Below are 23872 nucleotides of genomic sequence, written 5' to 3'. Positions count from 1 at the left end.
CTCCCATGTCCTTCCTTGAACTGGGAGGACCATAAAGGCCCCCCTCCCCAACTTTTAAATCTCATGCTCTATTATTCAAGTGAGGAATAAGTGATCAAAGCATCACTTCCTTATTTGGTTCCTTCTTCCAGCTTTTACACTTTGAAAATGTATACAAAAAGCAGTATATTTTCCTTTGATCTGGCAGACCAGTACTCATCTGTCCGTCTACTAGCAGTTAGTATGCCAATCCAAATTCTTACATTTATCACCTGGAAGGACACCACCTTGGATTATTGTGGAAGGCAAATAAAACTGACAACTTCAGTTGTAGGAATAGAGGCAATTATTGTAGAAATATAGGTCCAGGAGATCCCCTAATGAATACAAGTATACAACATTTCTCTTCTCACAACAAGAAAGAATTTTCTGTCTCAACGCCTTGAAACAGGAAATGGGAATCGAGTGAAGGTGAAGCCGCTCTATGTCTTAATGAGAAACTAAAATAAATACAAATAGGAGTACCCATGAAACCTTTGGCTTCCAGGACTAGTGGGTCCTCATCAATCAAGGGGTTGTTGTCAAGCGTTTGCTCTTTTATTGGTAGAGGCACTTGGGTATTTTACCATTTAAATTCTTCTGAAGCATTTAAAAGTATTTAAAAGCAGCACCACCTAACCCTCTAAATGATAGGAGAGTTCCTCAATAAAAATAGAAAACTGTTTTCAAAATGCAGTTGACTGAAAATCATATGAAAAATGCCAGGACCGTGTCCATCACAATGCTGCGGGATCTTACTAAATGCACCACTACTGATAAGCTTTGTGCTGCTTTGTCTGAGCGCTACCACAATCTGTGTTTATGTGTGAATGAATGACTAAACATGACAGAGGTGAAAATGAAATTCTAGAACTTGTTGTTCTTCCCATTTGCTTAGTTGAGGCCCATTAAAGTAACCAATCTGGCAAGAACATTTAAAAGTGTGCAAACCACTGTCTGTAGGAGAGAAGAGACAGAAAGAAAAGTCTATCACTTTAGGAGGAAACAGACAGTAAACAACACTGTTGAGAAAGTCCACAGAGGATGTAATAATTGTTAGACCTCACAGCCTTTATATCCTGTTGGGATTGTAATATGGCACACAGGATATCCGTCATGTTTGAGACAGAGTATTTCTTCCGCTGACATCTAATCTGGCCCGAATTCTCTAAAGGCCCCCAAAAGAACTCACAGGGGAAAGGGTCTGGTTCTAATTCCCAATCTGGCCACCAGAAGCAAAACTACCGTTACAAAAGTCAGCAGCCCAAAACTCCCAAGTACTATGAGTGCAGTGCGTATGGACATTACAAGGGTGATCCCAAGTGTCTAAAAAGAGCACACCCTCCCACTGGAGGTAAGAACCTGGGGTGGCAAGCATAGCACTGGGGGAGGAGTTTTTCCCGGTTAATGGGGGGAGTTTAGCAGGGTTACCCTCCCTGAGTGACAGAGAGATGTTTCCGAGGATCCATGTGCCCTCAAGTACTACTAAGTATGGGCAATGAGTCACCATAAATGGGCAAGGCTCATTGAGGCTCTGAGGGACATAGGAGCCAGTATGACTGTGATAAGGAGTAAGCTGGTGTCCCCAGACCAGGTGATTCTTAAGGCATTCTACCAGTGGTGGTGGCTGACAACAGGGAAGGTCACTATCCAGTAACCCTTGTTTCATTTGAGTGGCGGTGGGTGTTTCAGGACTTCTGAAGGTTGCTGTGAGCCCTGCCATGCCTGTGGACTGTTTGTTGGGTAATGACCTGGAGTCCACTATCTGGAAAGTAGTGAAACTCAAGGCTCATGTGGAGATGTTGGAGTTACCGGATTGTATATGTAATACCAAAAGGTCCATGGCTGCCCAGGAGGAAAGTCAGAAAGGGCTGTAACCTGGAGTAATGACCCAGTCATCTGCTATAAAGGGGAAAGGTATTGAGAAACCACACCCTGAGTGCACCCCCAGTGAGATGGAAGGGATGCCTGCAATGGCAGCTGTGGAGTCCTCTGAGAAGGGCACTGCTTCCATTGCTGACCTGCCTACACCTGAAGGAGTACACACCAAGGAGGAGTTCTGTAGGACAGAGAGGGAGTGCCCAACCTTAAGGGCATGGGGAAAGAGGCTGAAACTCAAGCAGCAGGTGATGTCTCTGGGATAGGCCTTGGCGCAGTTCACATAATCCGACTCTGCAGAATTCTGCAGAGTTGAATAAAAACTCAGTGGAATTCCATGGAGGCGGAGTTCCATGACCTGTGGAGTCCTGAATGTGCCAGATCTCGGAAGTGCTAAGAAGGGTCGGGCCTGGTTAGCGCTTCTGAGATTGGGAGCATTCACGAGGGCCATAGTCAGCCTGTCCTGTGTGCAGTGCACACTGGGCAGAACGGTGCACAAGAGGCCTGAAACAGCAGCTTTCTTTCACTGTCTGCAGCCCTGGCCTGAAAGCTGCAGTTTCAGTCCTTGTTTGTGCACCATTGTGCAGAAACAATGACAAAAAACAAAGAAAGAGACAAGGACTTACCTGATTCTTCCAGGGGGTCCTCCTCTTCTTGACTCCCCTCCCTCTGGTCTCTGCTCCCGGGCTCCAGTGCGCGTGCTGCAGCCCAGTTATGGGCTACACAGCGCATGTGCAGACTGTCTGCACTTTCGCTGTGCAGCTCATAACTAGGCTGCAGCGTGCAATGGGTGAGGTCTGCTCCTCTGGCGAGGCTAGTGGAGCTTTTGACTAACTCTGCGTCCCAAGTGGAGTGCTGAGTCCCAAAAACTCTGTTAGATCCACCAGCGGAGCAGAGCTGCCTGCACACCCCTACTTTGGTAGCCATACGTTTTACTGGGAGGACAACCTCTTTACATTGAGCTGAAGGTTCCTGTGCATGGACCAACAACAAGCGACCTGATGGTCCCCAAATGCTACAGGGCCTTCTTATTGGAGCTGGTTCATGAAATTCTCCTGGTCAGACACTTGGGGCAAGACAAGACCTTTGCTAGGCTTGTCCCCTACTTTTATTGGCCTAAGATCAGGACCACCTCAGATACGTTCTGTAGGGCCTTTTTGACCTGCCAGGCCAATGGGAAGACAAAACTGAGGCTGAAACCCCCTTTACTCCCTTGTTTGTTGTTAGCACCCCCTTTGAGAGGGTGGGCATCAACATTGTTGGGCCCATGGATACCCAGACTGCTTCAGGCAACAGGTTTATCCTGGTTCTGGTGGATCATGACACCCAGCACCCTGAGGTCATCCCTCTGAGGACCACCACTGCATCTGCAGTTGCAAAGGCCTTGATGGGGAATTTTACCTGTGTAGGTTTCCCCAAGGAAGTGGTGTCTGTCAGGGGCACAAACTTCTTGTCTGCATGTGTAAGGTCCATGTGGGAAGAATGTAGAGTAAATTACAAGGTCTCAACCCCTTACTCCCTGCAAATCAATGGGCTTGTTGACGGATTCAACAAGACCCTGAAAGGCATGGTCAGAAGTCTGCCTGAGGAAAAGTGGAATATCACTTGCCCTGCCTGTTGTTTCCCTTCAGGGAGGTGCCGTAGAAGGTAGTGGGGTTCAGACGCTTTGAGCTTCAATACGGGCACCCTGTCAGGGGGCCTCTCAGTTTTGTGACAGAGGGGAAGGAGCAAGTTCCCAGGTAAGGTCACCAGGATGTAGGTAGCTACATGCTGGCCTTCTGAAGCCAAATAGCTACATTGTGAAAACAAACGTCTGACAATCTGGAATCCCAGAAGGCTGTGATGATGGAAAGGTATGACCAAAATTCTAACACTGTGGAGTTACAGCCTGGGCAGAAAGTGTGAGTCATGGAACCCGTGGAGTTCAGTGCCCTTCAGGACCGATGGACTGGGCACTATGAGGTAATTTAAAAGAAGGGTAAGGCCCCCTAAGTGGTGGACTTTAAGACCCTCAGGCAACCCCATATGGTGCTTCACATCAATCCCTCCACACCACACTTTGAGAGGTCGGAGCTCAACATGCTGTTGGTGACAGAGGGAGCAGAGGAGGAGGAAAGTGCACCTCTTATCCTCCTACGAGAAGGATGGGTCTGTGGAAGGAGTAACCCTTTCCCAACTCTGACTCCTGAACAGCAGAGGGACTGTTGCTACCAAGAGTCGTAGCAGTACTCCTTTGTCTTCTCCCTTATTCCTGGGATTACTCACCTGTGTACCCATGATGTGGACACAGCAGACAACCTTCCTGTCAAGAATAAAACAAACATGTTGTCGGATACGGTGAAGGCCAACATCAAGAGTGAAGTCTTAAAGATGCTGGAGTTGGGGATGATAGAACCCTCCTTATCCCCTAGTCCAGTCCTGTGGTTCTGGTACCAAAAGCTGCCCCACTGGACACCACACCTGAACTAAGGCTCTTGTAAATTATAGAGGGCTAAACTCTGTGACAAAGACTCAGAGTGGATGAGCTCATTGACAGGATAGGGGCTGCCCAGTACCTAAGTAAAGACTGATGCTCACCCCATCCTCAGGGTGGATGAGCTCATTGGCAGGTTAGGGGCTGCCCAGTACCTAAGTACCTTTGATTTTACATCAGGGAACTCTAAGATCACCCTAACAGAAGGAGCCAAGGAGAGGTCAGCCTTCTCCACTCCACAGGGCCACTTCCAGTTTAAGAGTGATGTCCTTTGGATTAAATAATGCACCTGCCACCTTCCAAAGGTTGGAGAACCAGGTCCTTGCTGGGTTGGCGGCCTTCTCAGATGCCTACCTGGAAGACAGCTGTCTTCACTAGCAGCTGGGAGGACACCCTCTTTCACCTCCAGGAAGTGTTTTAGGCCCTGCAACAGACAGGCTTGAATATCAAGGGCAGTAAGTGCCAGATACGACAGGGATCTGTGGTGTACTTCAGACAGGTGGCCAGGGGTAAAGTGCAGCCCATCCTGGACAAGATAGAAACTATCATTGTCTGGGAGCCCCGTAAATCTAGACTGAGGTCAGAGCATTCTTGGGCCTCACTGGGTACTATAGGAGGTTTGTAAAGGAATATGGGACCATTGTGGTCCCATTGACTTGGATGACTTCTAGGAAGCAGCCCCGAAATGTGATTGAGACATAGGAATGCCATTAAGCATTTGACTCCCTGGAGCAAGCCATGTGCACAGTCCCTGTGCTCAAGGCTCCTGACTTCTCCAAGGAGTTTATTGTTCAGACAGATGCCTCAGAGCATGGCATAAGGGCAGTTTTATCACAGCTCAATGAAGAAGGACTGGGCCAACCTGTAGCCTTCATCTTTAGGAAGTTACTTCCCCAAGAAAGGAGGTGGAGTGCTATAGAAATAGAAACTTTTGCTGTGGTTTGGGCACTGAAGAAGTTGAGGCCATACCTTTTTGGCACTCACTTCCTGAGTCAGACTGGCCACAGGCCCGTCAAGTGGCTCATGCAAATAAGGGGTGAAGATCCAAAAATGTGGAGATGGTCCATTTCCCCTACTTGGTATGGACTTCAGGGTGGAACACAGACCTGAGATAGACCACGCCAATGCTGATGGCCTGTCTAGGTTTTCCACCTTAGTGATGAGAAATCCCTAGAGGCTGTGTAGGTCTCCCCACCTTCAGCTGGGTGGGGCATGTGTTGGACCTGACACCCTTAGGGTGGTCTTACCCTAGACTTTCTGCCTTTTACCTCCTATGTTTGCTGTATCTTTTTATTGGCCTTAGGACTCTGACCACTTTACCACTGCTGACTAAGGCTAAAGTGCATGTGCTTCTCCCCTAAACACGGTAATGTTGGTGTATCCACAACAGGCATATTTAATTTACTTATAAGTCCCTTGAAAAGTGGTATCCCATATACCAAGGCCCTGTAAAGTAAATGCTACAAATGGGCCTGCAGCCCTGGTTGTGCCACCCGTTTAAGTAACCCTGTAAACATGCCTGAGGCCTGCAACTGCAGATCCTGTGTGTGCAGTTTCACTGCCACTTCAACTTGGCATTTAAAACATTTTGCCAAGACTTAAGCTCCCTTTCATTACATATGTCACCCCTAAGGCAGGCACTAGGTAGCCCATAGGGCAGGGTGCTTTGTAAGTAAAAGGAAGAACATGTACTTTTATGTTTTACATGTCCTGCTGGAGAAAAACTCCCCAAATTGTTTTTTTCTACTGTGATGCCTATTCCTCTCATAGGCCAGCATTGGTAATTCCATAATATATCTTTTAAGATGCAATTCCTGATCAGAAAGGAGTAGCTACATCATGTTTCATATTATATCATACCAGCGGCAGTGCCTTGAGCCCTCCTGGGTTATTTGCTGTGATTTATAAATCCATATGGATTGATTGATCATTGGAATGGTAATGATAAATCCTCTTTACTAGTAAAGTCGTATTTAACATGTCTATTTTAGAAATGCAACTTTTGGAAAGTGGGCATTTCTCTGCTCTTACAGTTCTGGGCAAGGTGACAGCTGCACCTTCCATTCCCTCTAGACAGCCACAAGCACAGGAAAGGTGGGTGTGACAAAGGACTCATCTGCATCCATCTGCATTCGGATGGGCCTTCCTGAGCAGGAAGGGTGGAGGGGAGCTGACACTTACACTTGAATAGGGAAGTGCCTAGCCCCATATAAAGGGCTCTTCACCCCATACTGATAGTTTGGAGCCAGGTCTAGGAGGAAAGGATCTCTGTGCACTTCAAGGAGCTGCTCTGAAGTCACCTCCACTTCCATGGCACATTTGAGGATAAGTAGTGGGTCTCTGACCCTACCAAATCAGATCACTGCTGTATCTGGGAAGAACTGTGCTGGAGTAAAGACTGTTGAACTGTGAGGATTGCCACTTTGCCTGAAATGACTGTTCTGAGGAACTGCTTCTCTATTTTGCTGAGCTGGCCTGATAAGGACAGAGACTGGACCCACCTCACATGAACCCAGAGTGACTCCAAGGGCTTGTTGGCTTGCCCCCTATTCTTCTGCAGCTTCACAAACATCAAAGACTGCCAGCAGCTCTCCTGGTACTGCTGGACTCTGCCATCTGTGAGTCCTACCCCTCCCTGAGGTGCCCACTCTAGTTTTGGGTCTCAGAAGTGGGTTTTGCAGCTGCTTTCTGCTAAGAACCATCACATCATCACCACTGCCCTTGTCGGAACGGACATATCACCCCTTCAATGCCAACGCAGAGGCTGTTACACAACATTGGATTCACAGCTTGTGCAACTCCAGAACGACATTCTGCGCGGCTCGACAACAACGCATTACACTCATCTCTACAGAGCTTGGAGCAGGCACAGGACCTGACTGCTTGTAAATATATCACAGCATTGCCTTCGCTTTGCTCCTCAATGTCAGTGCTTGCCCCATCCGAGGTACATTGTCAGCAGACCCTGCGTGGGTTCTGTAACCAACCTACTATCTATTACGGTAGGCCTGAAATTTTAATATGAATCGGTCCCTCGTGACTGCAAGTAACCTTTTGACTGCTAGTGTTTTCTAGGGACTGTATTTAGTTTAATCTTTTAAAATTAATATCTCAACTTCTACTGATTAGATTTTTGTTGTTTTAGTGTTGTTTTACTAAGATAAATAAACTTTATTTTTCTACACCTGGGTGGAGTCTTTCTGAGATGTTTTCATTGTGTTACATTGTGTGTGTGTTGCACAAATACTTACTGTTGGACTTTTGCTTATGCAGGGTCATCCCCAGTCTTTTTCGCCTCCTGCCTCCTATGTTTTTCTGACATGTTGCTGTTGGCTTTTCAACTCTGAGCACTTTACCACTGCTAACCAGTGCTAAAGTGCATATGCTCTCCTGTTTAAATTGTATGTAAGTGGTTTATCCATGATTGGCATATTTGATTTACTAGTAAGTCCCTAGTAAGGTGCACTAGAGGTGCCAGGGCCTGTAAATCAAATGCTACTAGTGGGCCTGCAGCACTGGTTGTGCCACCCACATAAGTAGCTCTGTAATCATGTCTCAGACCTGCCACTGCAGTGTCTGTGTGTGTATTCTTACACTGTAAATTCGACTTGGCAAGTGTATCCACTTGCCAGGCCTAAACCTTCCCTTTTCTTACATGTAAGGCACCCCTAAGGTAGGCCCTAGGTAGCCCCAAGGGCAGGGTGCAGTGTATGGATAAGGTAGGACATATAGTAATGTGGTTTATATGTCCTGACAGTGAAATACTGCCAATTTCGTTTTCACTGTTGCAAGGTCTGTCTCTCTCATAGGATAATATGGGGGCTACCTTTAAATATGATTAAAGTGTAGATTCCCCTAGAGAGTAGATGGACATGTGGAGTTTGGGATCCCTGAACTCACAATTTAAAAATACATCTTTTAGTAAAGTTGATTTTGAGATTGTGCGTTTGGAAATGCCACTTTTAGAAAGTGAGCATTTTCTTGCTTAAACCATTCTGTGACTCTGCCTTGTTTGTGGATTCCCTGTCTGGGTCAGTTTGACAGTTGGGTTGTTTTTCACCTCACACCAGACAGTGACACAAAGGGAGCTGGGGTGTGATCTGCATTTCCTGATTAGCCATCTCTGCTAGGAGGGAGGGGTGGAGTGGTCACTCTCATCTGAAAGGACTGTGCCTGCCTCTGACAATGCTGTCTCCAGCCCCCTGGTGTGTGTCTGAGGCCTTGCCTGGGCAAGGCAGGATTTCACAAGAAGGTGTGAGTCCCCTTTGAAGGAAGGTGACTTCAAAGACTAAAATGGGTATAAGAAGGGCACCCAAACTTACAAACTTTAGAAACACTTCTGGAACCAAGAGGAACCTCTGCCTGGAGAAGAGCTGATCGCTGAGGAACAAGTGCTGCCCTGCCTGTGACTGTGCTTTGTGGAGCTTTCCTGCAGTGCTGCTTCTGCCTGAGTAAGAGGGCAAAGACTGGACTTTGTGTGCCTTCCATCTTGAAGAAGAAATCTCCAAGGGCTTGATGTAGAGCTTGCCTCCTGTTATTGAAGTCTCAGGGATAGCAAAGACTTCTTCCTGCCAGCACCTGGAGTCTCTGGAGAGACCCCTACTCTGCTCTGTGGTGCCCTTCCAGTTCCTGGGACCCTGAAAGGAGAGGCTGGCAGCCTAAGGACAAAAATACACGCACCGAGCACCGTGCGGAGAAAAGATCGACGCGAATCCGATCGCGGCTGAGAAAACGACGCGACGCCGGCTCCGCAGCTGAGAAACGACGCCGCAGGAAACGCGACCGGAGAATCGACGCCCGGAGCAGGAGAAACGACGCGCAGCATCGCTGACGAAGGCTGAGAGATCGCAACCAGCGCCGCGGGACTTTCGGACCGTCGCGTGGCTGGCTTTTTCGACGCGCCTCGCCGTGCCGAGCTGTTTTCGACGCATATACCCGTGCAGGGTTATTTTCGACGCACACCGCCCGTGCGGGGTTATTTTTGCCGCAAACCAGGTACATTTACACGCTAGCAGCGCTAGTGTGTTGTTACAACTACCTAAAGACTCTTTTTATTTTAAACCTTAAAAAAAATCATAACTTGACTTGTGTATGTTGGATTTTTGTCGTTTTGGTCTTGTTTTGTCTAGATAAATATTTCCTATTTTTCTAAACTGGTGTTGTGTCATTTTGTAGTGTTTTCATTAAGTTACTGTGTGTGTTGGTACAAATACTTTACGCCCAGCACTCTGAGGTTAAGCCTACTGCTCTGCCAAGCTACCAAGGGGGTAAGCAGGGGTTAGCTGAGGGTGATTCTCTTTTATCCTAACTAGAGTGAGGGTCCTTGCTTGAACAGGGGGTAACCTGACTGTCAACCAAAGACCCCATTTCTAACATTGGTGACCAGCGGTCGGGATTGGACTTGTATTTGTACTTGACATACAGTAATTAAGTGTACACTACTGTTTTGATCTCAGACCACTACGTGACCACATACTACTTGTCTTGTGATTCTGCTTTTTGTTCTCTGATGTCCTCCTGGAAGTATTGATAATATTTTTGGACTTTGTTTTTTGGTTGTGAAGCCTTTGCAGAATGGAAGTCAATTTCTGGCACCTATTTATGTATAAAAAGTGGCAGCTTAAAGCATTTTGCATGGAAAGGGGACTGGCTGTGAACAAGAAATCCAGAAGGGAGGATCTTGAGTCAGCCCTGTTTCAGTATGAATTGAAACGTTGTCAGGCAACACCACTAAATGAGTCTGAGGAGGATGACTACTCCGAAGAGGAGGAAACAGAAAGAGATGAGTGGCTCCTAGCTCGAATCCGGAGTCTGGAAGAGCTAGATGCAGAGCTTGAGAGGGCTGAGGAGGAGAGAGCCTTAGTCCTGGAAAAAGAAAGGATTGCAGCTCAAGAGCTGAGCTGTGAAGAGCTGAAGCTGGAGGCCATGAGGGCTGAGTCCAGTTCAGATGGTGGCAGCAAAAATCTTGTATCCAGTACTGCTGAAGAAGTGCACATGCCCAGAGATGTGGTGCCCTACTTGAAGGAGGGAGTTAACACACGCCAGGAGGTTCAGGGGTATGAGGTAGCTCCAGTGATGCACAGGGTCCCTGAGGTGGATTGGGGAACTGGCATGGGGAGTCATATTCCTACTGGTGGGAGGGACACTCTACTGACTCTAGTTGAGAGTGACAGGGAGAGGGGTTCCCCCCAGGTAGAAGTCCTGGTTATGGAGTGTGAAAACATCCCAGAAGAGTGTGGGTTGAGTGTCAGGGACAGTCAGGTACTGTCTCACCAGTCTCAGGAGGGTGATGTGGGGGGCTTTTTCAAAGCAGAGTCACTGGATGGTTGGGTGAAGGGTACTTTGGTTAATTCATGTGAGGGGCTGAGTGATGTAATTGCTGGAGAGCATATGTCTAGTCCTTATTTTCCAGAGCTATGCCAACACCAGGTGGAGTGTGAGTTCTCTGACCCCAGGGAGCTTACAATGGAGGCAGACTTCTGGGTGAGTACCAGAGAGTCTGAAGAGGCATTTGGGGGTGCTCCTGAGAGGAGTGGTCTAGGTAGTTCCCAACCAGGTGAGGTAGGGAAGGATTGTAGTGTCCCAGGTAGGTCCCAGTGTAGTGGGATGGGTGAGGGACCCCATGTCCAGTCTCAGAGGAGAGGGAATGGGGATGGGTTGAGGCCCAAGGTGCCCGAGATCCGGTCCCAGGTCCTGGAGGGTTCCCTGCGGGAACCCCAGGAGGGGAGCCTAGCCTGTACCATAGGGCCATCTGTTGAGGGAGACCCCACAGTGTCAGGAGAACTTGGGGGGGCGGCTATAGCCAGCGTCCCACCAGTTCTGGTGTCTGGCAGTACCACTCCTAGTGAGGGGTTGCAGAAGTCCAGACAGAGGGTTGAGAGGGGGTTGCGGACCCCAGTGGAGAACCTGGAGGGTCAGGGGTCAGCTCTGAGTGCAGAGCCCCCCAGGAATGACCTTGGTGAGACCATTTCTGGGCTGGGGGGAATCCAGACTCTGTCAGATGGGCAGAGGTCAGGAGACCTGCGCCAGCCAGACTCTTGTATGGCCCTTGGGGAAAGTGTTTCCCTTGTGGGGGGTAGGTGTGCCCCCCAGGAAGTCCTGGTGCGCCAGGCAATGATTCAACCGCAGGATGGTGACTCTGGGTTGGATGATCAGGTTCAGGGGGTAAACTCTGACCTGATGGGGAGTACGTGTGCTCCCAAGGAAGTCCTGGTGTGCCAGGCAGTGGTTCAACCGCAGGGTAGTGACTCTGGGTTGGATTGCCAGATTCAGGGGGTAAGCTCTGATCTGGTAGGGGGTAGGTGTGCTCCCCTGGAAGTCCTGGTGTGCCAGGCAGTGGTTCAACCGCAGGGTGGTGACTCTGGGTTGAATGATCAGGTTCAGGGGGTAAACTCTGACCTGATGGGGGGTAAGTGTGCTCCCAAGGAAGTCCTGGTGTGCCAGGCAGTGGTTCAACCGCAGGGTGGTGACCCTGGGTTGGATGACCAGGTTCAGAGGGTAAACTCTGACCTGGTAGGGGGTAGGTATGCCCCCCAAGAAGTCCTGGTTTGCCAGGCAGTGATCCAGTCTGTGGGTACAGGCCCTGGATTGGGAGGCCAGGTTAAGGGTGTCCCCCCTGACCTGGAGGAAGGGGCTACTGTTGACAGTGCCCCTACCATGTTGTCTTCTGGGGGGGCCACTCCTAGTTGGGTGGTTCAGGACCCCAGAAGAGAGGGCAGGGGGAGGGAAGCCTCACCCCTGGCCCTGGTCCAACCTGAAGGTACAGACTCCAGGTTGGAGGATCAGTTGCAGGTTAACATCCCTGCACTGATGGAAGAATTGTGCAGGACTGCTTCTACAAGCACCCTGACAGTTTTTGACTCTGGGGGTGCCGCTTCTGCAGGGAGGGTACAGAGCCCCAGAGGGGAGGACCAGGGTCAGGTTAACATCCCTGACCTGGTGGAAGAGAAAGTGGTCAAAGGGTGCCAGGCACCTGGGGCTACCACCCCCCACTCTCCACAGTCACAGTGGTTAGAGAGGCCTGAGGTCGGGCTCTCATCCCTGACAGTTGTCTGGGGCCACTGTGGCTTGCTGTCCTGGTGGACAGAGTTGCCCCTGGGGGGGGGAGGACGAGAGTCACACCCCGGGGGTGGAGTGGGCAACACCACTGTGTTGGCCCTGGTGGTACTATCTGCCCATTGCAATACATCTGTGAGCAAAGTAAAGTTAGGTGTTGCACAGAGGGTGTTTGTAGATGTGGAGAAGGGTTCCCCATGGGTTAGCTTAGTGGGCCCTGAGAGTATGGACAGAGGGATCCAACTGGAGTCAGGAAGGCGTAGAACTGGAACATGCCCCTGCTGTTGTGGGCCTGGGTCCCTGTTCTATCGCCCCAATCAGGGAAGTACATCAAGGTATTGATTGTTCTCCCCTGGCTTTAGGCTGGTAGGGGGTCGTGTTGGACTTTTGCTTATGCAGGGTCATCCCCAGTCTTTTTCGCCTCCTGCCTCCTATGTTTTTCTGACATGTTGCTGTTGGCTTTTCAACTCTGAGCACTTTACCACTGCTAACCAGTGCTAAAGTGCATATGCTCTCCTGTTTAAATTGTATGTAAGTGGTTTATCCATGATTGGCATATTTGATTTACTAGTAAGTCCCTAGTAAGGTGCACTAGAGGTGCCAGGGCCTGTAAATCAAATGCTACTAGTGGGCCTGCAGCACTGGTTGTGCCACCCACATAAGTAGCTCTGTAATCATGTCTCAGACCTGCCACTGCAGTGTCTGTGTGTGTATTCTTACACTGTAAATTCGACTTGGCAAGTGTATCCACTTGCCAGGCCTAAACCTTCCCTTTTCTTACATGTAAGGCACCCCTAAGGTAGGCCCTAGGTAGCCCCAAGGGCAGGGTGCAGTGTATGGATAAGGTAGGACATATAGTAATGTGGTTTATATGTCCTGACAGTGAAATACTGCCAATTTCGTTTTCACTGTTGCAAGGTCTGTCTCTCTCATAGGATAATATGGGGGCTACCTTTAAATATGATTAAAGTGTAGATTCCCCTAGAGAGTAGATGGACATGTGGAGTTTGGGATCCCTGAACTCACAATTTAAAAATACATCTTTTAGTAAAGTTGATTTTGAGATTGTGCGTTTGGAAATGCCACTTTTAGAAAGTGAGCATTTTCTTGCTTAAACCATTCTGTGACTCTGCCTTGTTTGTGGATTCCCTGTCTGGGTCAGTTTGACAGTTGGGTTGTTTTTCACCTCACACCAGACAGTGACACAAAGGGAGCTGGGGTGTGATCTGCATTTCCTGATTAGCCATCTCTGCTAGGAGGGAGGGGTGGAGTGGTCACTCTCATCTGAAAGGACTGTGCCTGCCTCTGACAATGCTGTCTCCAGCCCCCTGGTGTGTGTCTGAGGCCTTGCCTGGGCAAGGCAGGATTTCACAAGAAGGTGTGAGTCCCCTTTGAAGGAAGGTGACTTCAAAGACTAAAATGGGTATAAGAAGGGCACCCAAACTTACAAACTTTAGAAACACTTCTGGAACCAAGAGGAACCTCTGCCTGGAGAAGAGCTGATCGCTGAGGAACAAGTGCTGCCCTGCCTGTGACTGTGCTTTGTGGAGCTTTCCTGCAGTGCTGCTTCTGCCTGAGTAAGAGGGCAAAGACTGGACTTTGTGTGCCTTCCATCTTGAAGAAGAAATCTCCAAGGGCTTGATGTAGAGCTTGCCTCCAGTTATTGAAGTCTCAGGGATAGCAAAGACTTCTTCCTGCCAGCACCTGGAGTCTCTGGAGAGACCCCTACTCTGCTCTGTGGTGCCCTTCCAGTTCCTGGGACCCTGAAAGGAGAGGCTGGCAGCCTAAGGACAAAAATACACGCACCGAGCACCGTGCGGAGAAAAGATCGACGCGAATCCGATCGCGGCTGAGAAAACGACGCGACGCCGGCTCCGCAGCTGAGAAACGACGCCGCAGGAAACGCGACCGGAGAATCGACACCCGGAGCAGGAGAAACGACGCGCAGCATCGCTGACGAAGGCTGAGAGATCGCAACCAGCGCCGCGGGACTTTCGGACCGTCGCGTGGCTGGCTTTTTCGACGCGCCTCGCCGTGCCGAGCTGTTTTCGACACATATACCCGTGCAGGGTTATTTTCGACGCACACCGCCCGTGCGGGGTTATTTTTGCCGCAAACCAGGTACATTTACACGCTAGCAGCGCTAGTGTGTTGTTACAACTACCTAAAGACTCTTTTTATTTTAAACCTTAAAAAAAATCATAACTTGACTTGTGTATGTTGGATTTTTGTCGTTTTGGTCTTGTTTTGTCTAGATAAATATTTCCTATTTTTCTAAACTGGTGTTGTGTCATTTTGTAGTGTTTTCATTAAGTTACTGTGTGTGTTGGTACAAATACTTTACGCCCAGCACTCTGAGGTTAAGCCTACTGCTCTGCCAAGCTACCAAGGGGGTAAGCAGGGGTTAGCTGAGGGTGATTCTCTTTTATCCTAACTAGAGTGAGGGTCCTTGCTTGAACAGGGGGTAACCTGACTGTCAACCAAAGACCCCATTTCTAACACTTACACATTGCCTGTTAAGTCAGGTGCCTGTGCAGTAAGCCAAAACATGTTCTCCAATAATGAGGCTGCCTCTTCCCAGCCACAAAACTGGAGACCAGTATTACATCTTGAAGGTGTCCTCAGCGTGGCCAAAACTCATGTGCACTACAATTCACTCTCATTACTGTGTACTTTAGAAACAAATAGGCCATGAACTCAAAACAAACTCTTCCCTAGACAACAGATCCGTCACTAGACAGGTAATCAAAGGTAATCTGGACCCAATCAGTACACTGGGCAGCTAATCTGTTGGTAACTCACCAACACTAATGTGACTACTTTCTTGACACAGGTGCACTCTATATCCCCCTAGGTGGCACTCCTCCATACGTCGGCCTGGTTTGCATTAATTTATACAGAAGCAAGCACACATCCTCCTATCTTATGTGCAATGGACACGTATAGTGCTGCCCCTCACTGCACAAAAACAATCCTGCTGTAGTGCAGGCACCCTTGAACCGTGGGGGAAGGGTGCCTGCATTTGTGTTAGGCATCAAATAGTACACCAGCACAGAGAGAGAGAGAGAGAGCAGGAATGTCAAATATATTAGTAAATATGGTGCATTCCAGCTCTCTCCATTTAACTCAATGCAGTGTGGCACAGAAGGATGTCTTGCTGCATTGCATTGTGCCAAATCATAGTAAATCAAGGCCCTGTGTTTTTTTTTACAAATATTTATTAAAGGTCCATATCGTAGAAACTGGAGATAGGACTCCATTTTCTAGTAGTGATTGAGAAGGGGTCCACAGATGTCGAACGGTTTAGAACTCTAGAATACCAACAATGAGATTTACCTCCAGTTACCATTTGCTTTACACATGCTGCCATCATTAGTTTCCTGAAAGTTTGTACGTTTGCATGACGCGAGCTTGTGCATCTCTTTTCCTGTGATTAGCCTCAATGTGGAATCTAGGTGAGCACACTGACATGGTTTTAATTCTACCCCGCCTGTAGGACAAGGACAGTGCAACTGCGGCAGATGTGACTGCAAGGAAGGATGGACGGGGAGGAAGTGTGAACACCCGCGTTCTTGTCCTCTGTCGATTGAGGAGAGCAAAAAGCGGTGCCAGGGAAGCGGTACACTGCCTTGTTGGGGAAGAGGTAGGTGACAGGCTTTTCCAAGAACATGTTTCCCGCGCATTACCCCTTCTCCAGGCCTCTGAGTACGAGTTGATGTAATCTGGTTAAATTCTAGGATCCGTCAGAGCTTTTATTCTTCTTTTTTCAGAGGAAGGATAATGATTTGCACCTGTGCACATAAAAGAATATGGATTGTAGACTTTATTCCTTAGCATCTGCTTCGCCGTATTTCACTACACTCGATGAGTGGAGGCTTTTAATAGATCGACCATGCTATATTTTCGTGTGACGATATGCAATCTAAGGCCTAAAACCATTTTTTTCTTTGACGACGGCTTCTAATTGACCGTTCACTTATGCTTAGCTTTATATGATAGCTCCATAAAGTTAATTGCCTTTTCAAAGGCTCTGCCAGCGGCTTATTTTCCACGAGAAGGCACTGCCGCTGCGGAGCCTCAGGTGCGTATTCCACCCCTAGCAAAACAAATCAGAGGGAGAGACCAAAAATCCATCTAGCAGCGAACTGATTCTATTTATTTTGATTTATCAAAATATGAAGCATGGCTTGTGGCTCAAAAAGAGGATGGAAAGAAGAGGCGAAATGGGCTTTTGCTAGAACTGGTAATTGAAGTTATTATAGGTGCAAGTCGCACGGTGTGCCCGGTGTCAAAGCCGAGGCTGTGTTTGAATGGCTGCTGCTGACCTTACATTTCATGTCTTTCATGCCGCGCCCACGCCAGGTCCTCCCATTAGTGCTTGTTCAATGACGAGCAGTCCAGCTAAGGTCATGTGTTAGTCCCTCAATTAAGAAAGGCCGCTTTCGGGACTTGCTTGTGACTTCTCTCTCAAATAGTTCATCATCCCTTCACTTGATTAGCGCTGGCTATTTTCAGCCAGAGGATGAGGTTAGTACTGACATTTCAACTACACCCTTCTGCCTTTTCACTGGCCAACGGGTGCAGGGAAATGGGGACATGAAAAGCCTGCGTGAAGTGGTTCAGGCAGTCTCAAAACCTTGTCAAGTGTACATATTTCCACAGCTTTAGTTTTAAAAAATAAACTTTGTTAAATGTTTTAATAAACAGTGGGTAAAAAGGTTACAATAGTTTTTTTCTAGGGCTGTTGATAGGAAGCAGCATGTCAAGTTTAGGTCTCATAAAAGAACATTTGATTTAGGTGGCGAAACTAAAAATAATCCTCTTGTGGAGCTCAATTAATTAAAGAGTCATTTAAGGTTTGATGGGCGCACTCCTTTATGGTTGGGGTGGGTGAGGCATAGCCTTGGCCAATCAACCCACAGACCACCAGTCATATTTAGAGTTTGCTGTGCCTTGGTGGCCTTTCTTTAAAAAGTGGGTTCTGTCTTTATGGCTGTTGCCTCTTTTTGTGAAAATACATTGATGAAAGGTACTCCCAGGTAGCAAGGCAAACCTGTCAGGATATATATTTTCAAAGACAGGCCCCTAATTGCGGATCTTTTTTCGGAAAAACAAAACTAATGTGCCCTATGCGCTGGGAGTTTTCTGAGAACCATTGGTAGCCCTGGCAAAAATGTTCATACAGCCCCTCTTCTCTCTTCCTTCATCTCTCTCTCTCCCTCCATCTATTAAATCTCTCTCTTTCTGTCTCCACCCCCTCCCTCCCTGACGTCCCTAGTGTGCTGTGGTCACTAACCCCAGGGAGCTGGAAAAAGTGACAGTCACAAGAATCAGTCCGGGCATTCAACAACCAGCCTCCAAAGGCTCCCCCTACCACCCCGGGGAACCGCTCAATGGGATAAATGACCACTCAGAATCTGAGTGTGGGAGACATTTGCAACTTTTTTCTGTCCATGACTATCATGGCTGACATGGTGGTCCCAGACAAGAAACCAGTGGTGGAAAAGGCGCAGAAGGGGTAGCCCTAAGCATGGCAGGCTGTTTGATGCCAGTATCTTTCCTGATGATGGTGCAGATGACAGTTCTGCCTTCGGAGAAACTGCATCTTCCTCACCTCTAAATGAGGCAGAAAACCAAGAGGAGAGCAGATGGAACACTGGCCATTTTTAGTGGATTTTCTCTGTTCACTCTCCTCAAAATCATTGCCCACCTTCAAATACTCCTGCTTTTTGAGCCAACAGCATTTCGTGGATATTTTTAAGTCAACATTAATTCTGGTTAAAGGAAAATATTAGCCCTCAAATGCTAAGAAGTGTTGGCTTAAAAACTTATGCACAGGCTGGAAGTATCGTATTAGTTGACCGCAAAAAATATGCAAAGTTAGTGATGGTATGTTATGCACATGTGCATTTGTTTCAAATATACGATTGTTTCAAAATAAGAAAAAATAGAAACTAGTCAGATATCATAGCACTTTGACTGAAAACAATCACTTTCTTGCACTTTATTTGCTCTTCACAGTTTGTAGGGATGATGCTTTAAATCGGCTCGCTTATGTAAAACTGTATTACTTTTCATTTTCAATGTATGTGTCACGATAAATCTGGTTAGGACTTTACAAAGCTAATAGCTCTAAATCGAACAAATGCGAGACCCAGTGCATTGCAAATGCTTGTTTATATAACTTTGCATTGGGGCTTTTATAACGTGGTTGTCTCTGACAGAAATGGTCAGGATTTTATTGAGGCATGGCTTGTGCTAGAGTGTTTTTATGGCCAAAGTTTTTATTTCCTGTTTAGTTGTTTGTGAGCTTCAGGTACATATCTAGGAATATATGTTTCACAGTTTGTATGTATTTATGTATGTGTGTATATATATTTTGGTATTTCTAAAACACAACACTAGCTGACTAGCAATGGAGGGCTGTACAAAGGGCAATCCCCATTGAGATACATTGGGTGAAGGGCCACAGAGAGGAGGTAGAGCAGAGGAAAGAGCGAGGATTATGATAATGTGTCCCTGTGGGTAGATACATCGAAATATCTTCCTGGAATATACGTATCCGGATCAGTGAACATCAGAGAAATATAAGGTTCAGAAAAAGCTCCACTAAAATGAAATTATTTTTAGAGCAAAATCACACTGAGAACATTAGATGAAAAAGTGAAAGTTAACCGGCACACCAATCTAATACAGGTTCTTTTCACAAAGAAGCAACAATGGGTAAACCGCCTGAGAATGATCATTGAGGGTCTTAATGTGGACATACCTTGGTTGCAAATTACCACTAGATAATTCACGGGAGCTTTTACAGCTACTCCCTCATGGGAAATATGAAGTCTCTGTAATACTTGTGAGTATAAGTTGAAAGGACATTCTTGCCTTTTTTGAATTAGGTGCTGTTTTCACCTATACTTCATGAAACCTTTGGAGGAATAGGGCTATTTGGGCACCATGGCCTCCGTTTCTTTTCAATTTCGCCCCACATCCCCGGTGACACATAAACACATAGATTTACCAAGCTGAGGTTTTTCCAACACACCTGTAATCTGAGCGGCTAACTAAAATGTTTAATTTTTTATTTTGACACAGTCACACTGGCAACCCAGCAGGCACGTGGCGCTGTAATTCTGGTTTTCGATTCACTATAGTTGCATTTACTTCCCAATCGGTATAACAAATTGCAATTATTATGGTTTTGTCAACAGGACAAATGTTATTAGAGTGTTTCAGTCAGAAGTGAGGCATGTTAAGACGCTGTGCGTCACCATGCCCTCCACGTCGTATCGCGTTTAGGCAGAGCTCTGTCACATGTTGCAGGTACGCCTGCTCCAGCATTCTCTCCTAAATTCTGATCTGATTACAGTGCATTTTCATTTTCAGAGGAATTGCTGCCTACGTTTAGGTGTAGTAGAGGGAAATGTCCTTAGGTGAAGTAAGTTTTGGGGCCCCCGGGGGTGGATAGATAGATTATAGCAATAAATCTTAATTTCCTTACAACTATGTTTACCATTTTAGTGTATGGATACAAGGATCCTCCCCCCAAAAAAAACTACGCCTAGTGGCCCTAAGTATTAGAGATTAGGGTAAGGAAACAATGAATAGTTGGAGTGCTGTTATGCATGGTTTGCACCACCTTCACAGGTTTGCAGTGATTTGCTTTGTTCACCAACACATGTGAACATACAAGTAGGAAAAGCATATCACAAGACACACAAGAGTTCATGTGTTTTATTAGGAATTTTACCCTTGTTTCAAAATTTGTTTGTTCCGTCAATGTCTCCAGTCATGTGTTTTTAAAATTGATTTTCTATGTCAAATGCTTTTTAATTTTGCAAGACCCATAAAACATGATTCTTGCTTATGCTGGCTTACAAGACCGTACTAATAGGTATCAAGAGCCTGAAACTGTCTGAATATTGTTGCATGTTTAGAGTTAGGTGTCAGGATAATTAGGATCTGGTGTCCTGAAAAAAGCATGGGACCCGTTAGAGGGACGGTTTATAGGCTGAAACATGTCGACTCTTTGTACGCAGGAATACTAACCAATCCCAGACATCAATCTTGTTTTTAATCATCCCCTTGATCTACCCACAATAAAGGAAAACAATCTTGTGATTAGGTACATGGATTTTTATTAGGTCTAAATCCTGTTTCCACTTTCAACCATCATCGCATTAAGCACTCTTCAACCCTGTAAGGAGCCCATTCACCACTGTAAGGTTCTTTGGTGAACGAGGTGTGGCCAATGATGAAGCATGACGACCGGGGCCACACCTATCAAATTTTGGAATTGTTTAAGGCTTGTATGTCCTACACATACCTGGAGATTTTACAGGATGGGCCCTTGAATTACAGTGAATTTCTCATGATTTGAGTAGTCTTACTCTAAGACTTGTCACTTGTTTGCTTCTTGGTGTACATAGCCTTGTAAGTAATGCATCTGATGTTGAAGATAATCTGGAATTAGCAGAGGGAGCAAGTGTAGATCCTTTAGCGCAAGGGTGATGCTGTTGGATTTCTTCAGCCACTTGATGAGCTGTGCTGCTGAGTAAAGGATGACTTTCCTGGGAGTGAGGGTGGTCTCTGCAAAGATGTTGAGCAGTGCATTGCCTCCTTCTAGGTTAGAGAGGATGGGCCTTTGAACTGGCAATTTTAAGTCTTGTCTTGGCAGGAAAGGTTTACGTTTTTTCAGAGAAAGAGTTAGAACCAGGTCGTATTGGACTTTTTGGCAATATGCTCGTGGAGTGAGAGGTTTGAGTCAAGGGTGAATCCAAGGGATTTTTTGTGTTTTCCAAGTCAGGGTGTGAAGCCCTTCAGCTTTAAGCCATGGACCAATGACTAAATCAGAGAATGTTTGGTATTTTTGATAGAGGAGGAATTCAGTCTTTATGGAGTTATGCATCAGGTAGTTTTTTTCTGTGTGTAACAACCTTCTTTCATCTTCACCATACCAGAGATGAACTGATGCAGAGCCCTAGTATGAGTAGCTACCAGACAATCAGTGGGGTCTTATAGATAAGATAGTGCTGAAAACATATTGATGCATATTTATCGCAGTGGGTCCTGTGTTACAGGTCTTGGATGTATCTATAACTTAAGGTCATATCGCAATGAAGAGGGAAAGTCACAATACCTATACCCACTTACACAGCATGCCTTGTTAAATAAGTGCAAACATTGCATAGCTTGCAGAAATTATATGTGGTACTGGGTGATTTCAGAACAGAATCACATAACGCTGCAATTTTTATTTATCCTTTTTATTTGCTAATAACCAAGCCCTCCCTATCTTGTGGCAAGTAAATACTATTTCCTTCATTCTGATGGGGATGGTATTAGGGAATTGTGAGATCCCTGAGATGCTTTTTTTTTCACCCAAAAAGCCCACCTGAAAAGCATGCTGAGTTTCAAGGTGAAATACAGCTAGGACATGATGAATGACCAGGGAAATCGGTACCAGAGCCACCAAACTCACAGGTAATACCTCATTTCTCAGGAACCTGTTACAAAAATTTTAGCAAATATTTCCCTATACAGTTTAATACCAAAGACATTCAGTAATTTGTGTATCAGCAGTTTGAGCACAACTTTAACATTTACATTTTAAGAAAATAATTGCAGACTCAAGTCTGACTGGTGACAGATATTAAAAGTAAAACTTCACTGGTACTATTCTATGAGAATTAAGAAAAAGACAAGAGTGCAAATGTGGAAAACAATATTTTAACGTGAGGAAAAGAGTGCAACACCTTTCCTGCAAGTAGTCCTCTTATGCCTCTATTCTCAGTGGTGAGGAGTTCCTGATTCTGCCATTATCAAATCTTCTGGCCATATTGGAAAATAGGACTCCCTCATAAATTCTGCATTCTCAGAATTTCTCCCACACATATTTCACCATTGTAAACATGACATTTCCAGTTGGGAAACAGCCCAAAATGCAGAATTACCCTTGGAGTCTAAAACAGTAACTGCGGAAATTCTTCATTTTGAACAGCACATTCTAAGTGCAAGGAGAATACAGCAGCCTAGAAGCCTCCTGAAATTATCGATTTGCGGGTATTGGTAATTTCCGGTGTAGGAATGAAGGCTTTAGAGACAGGTTATAAATTAACAAGTTAATATGTCAGGTGAGGTATCGTACAAGATGACTGGCTTCTGGTGCACCTTCTCCAGGATAGAAGTGCTTCACAGAATACATTTTTACTTTAGCAGGTGCTTTTAACACAGGCAATGTTATACACAGACCATCATGATGTGTGTGTGTGGGGTCCCGTTGAGACCAAATTGTAGAAAACAGAATATGAAGGGACTGCAAAGTGAGAGGATGTTGTAACGTGACCTATGTGACTATCTTGCTGGGATCGAAGGACTGTGAAAGGAACGACTGTAGAATATAACGTTTTTTAACACAACTATAAAAAAAATTCAGAATAACATCATCATTTAGGAAAGCCCAAATTACCCCTTTATTTGTAATTTTGAATTGTGATGGAAAGAGAGATTTTAGCAGGATTAAAACAAATTAAAACACTTAGGGCCTTATTACAAGTGTGGCGACCTATAGACAGCCGCCACATTACAGCCGTAGCAGTCGGACCACCAGGGGACCGCCAGCTCTGCCAGGATCTTGGATCCCTGTGGTGTGGTGGTGGGGGAGGTCCAAATCTGCCAGTGCAGCACTGCCCTGGGGATTACGACCTCGTTCTCCGCCAGCGGTTTCAAGGTGGTAGCACCGCCATGAACAGTCTAGCGAAGAACAGGTGCAGGAGGCCACGGGGGAGGGGACCCGGCACTGACCATGCACTTGGCATGGGCAATGCAAGGGCCCCGCTGGCCAGATCCCGCGCAATGTTCACTGTCTGATTTGCTGGTACACCCCGCAGGCTACGGCATTGCCACCAGCTCCATTATGGGCCAGAGACAATGCTATAGAATGTTTTATGCTAGGCCAGGGGGCGGAAACTTAGGTTCCCCTCTGGCAGCCCAGCAGGAAACCCCTAATAGCTCCAGCGGGGAGGTTGCTGTGTAGGCAGTGGTCACCCTTTCGGGACTTTGGCAGACAGAGTTTTCCATCCCTCAAACTCATAATGGGGCCCTTAATGATGTGCAAATGATAAATAGTCACTGAAACACGATTTTCACACATAGGTGGTCATTACAACCCTGGCGGACGGTGTTAAAGCTGCAGTAATACCGCAAACAGGCCGGCAGACAAAAAAAGGGAATTATGACCGTGGCGGAAACCGCCAACAAAGACAGCCACTTTAACACTCCGCCCGCCATGGCGGTACAGACAAGCAGCGCGGCGGTCACCGCCAACAGACATGTGGAAGACAATGTACCGCCCACAGTATCACAACCCGCCAATCCACCACCTTTTCCGGAGAGGATTCACTGTGGATAAAAACACGGCGGAAACAGCTTTTGCAATGGGAAAACGCTCAC

The 23872-nt window shown here is 46.7% G+C and overlaps 1 protein-coding gene across 1 annotated transcript in view; it reads left to right on the top strand.

Moving 5' to 3' along the window:
- The window catches only part of ITGBL1 (integrin subunit beta like 1), a 1057888-nt gene that overhangs the window by 553478 nt on the left and 480538 nt on the right, over window positions 1-23872 (top strand). Inside the window, exon 7 of the mRNA XM_069205062.1 lies at window positions 15921-16067. Coding sequence (XP_069061163.1) covers window positions 15921-16067 — 147 coding nt within the window. The remainder of the gene's footprint in view (window positions 1-15920; window positions 16068-23872) is intronic.

The sequence above is a fragment of the Pleurodeles waltl genome, chromosome 8 (genome assembly GCF_031143425.1).
Source record: "Pleurodeles waltl isolate 20211129_DDA chromosome 8, aPleWal1.hap1.20221129, whole genome shotgun sequence".
NCBI lineage: Eukaryota > Metazoa > Chordata > Amphibia > Caudata > Salamandridae > Pleurodeles > Pleurodeles waltl.
The sequence above is the reverse complement of the archived record's forward strand: the minus strand, read 5'-3'. Positions and strand labels throughout refer to the sequence as shown.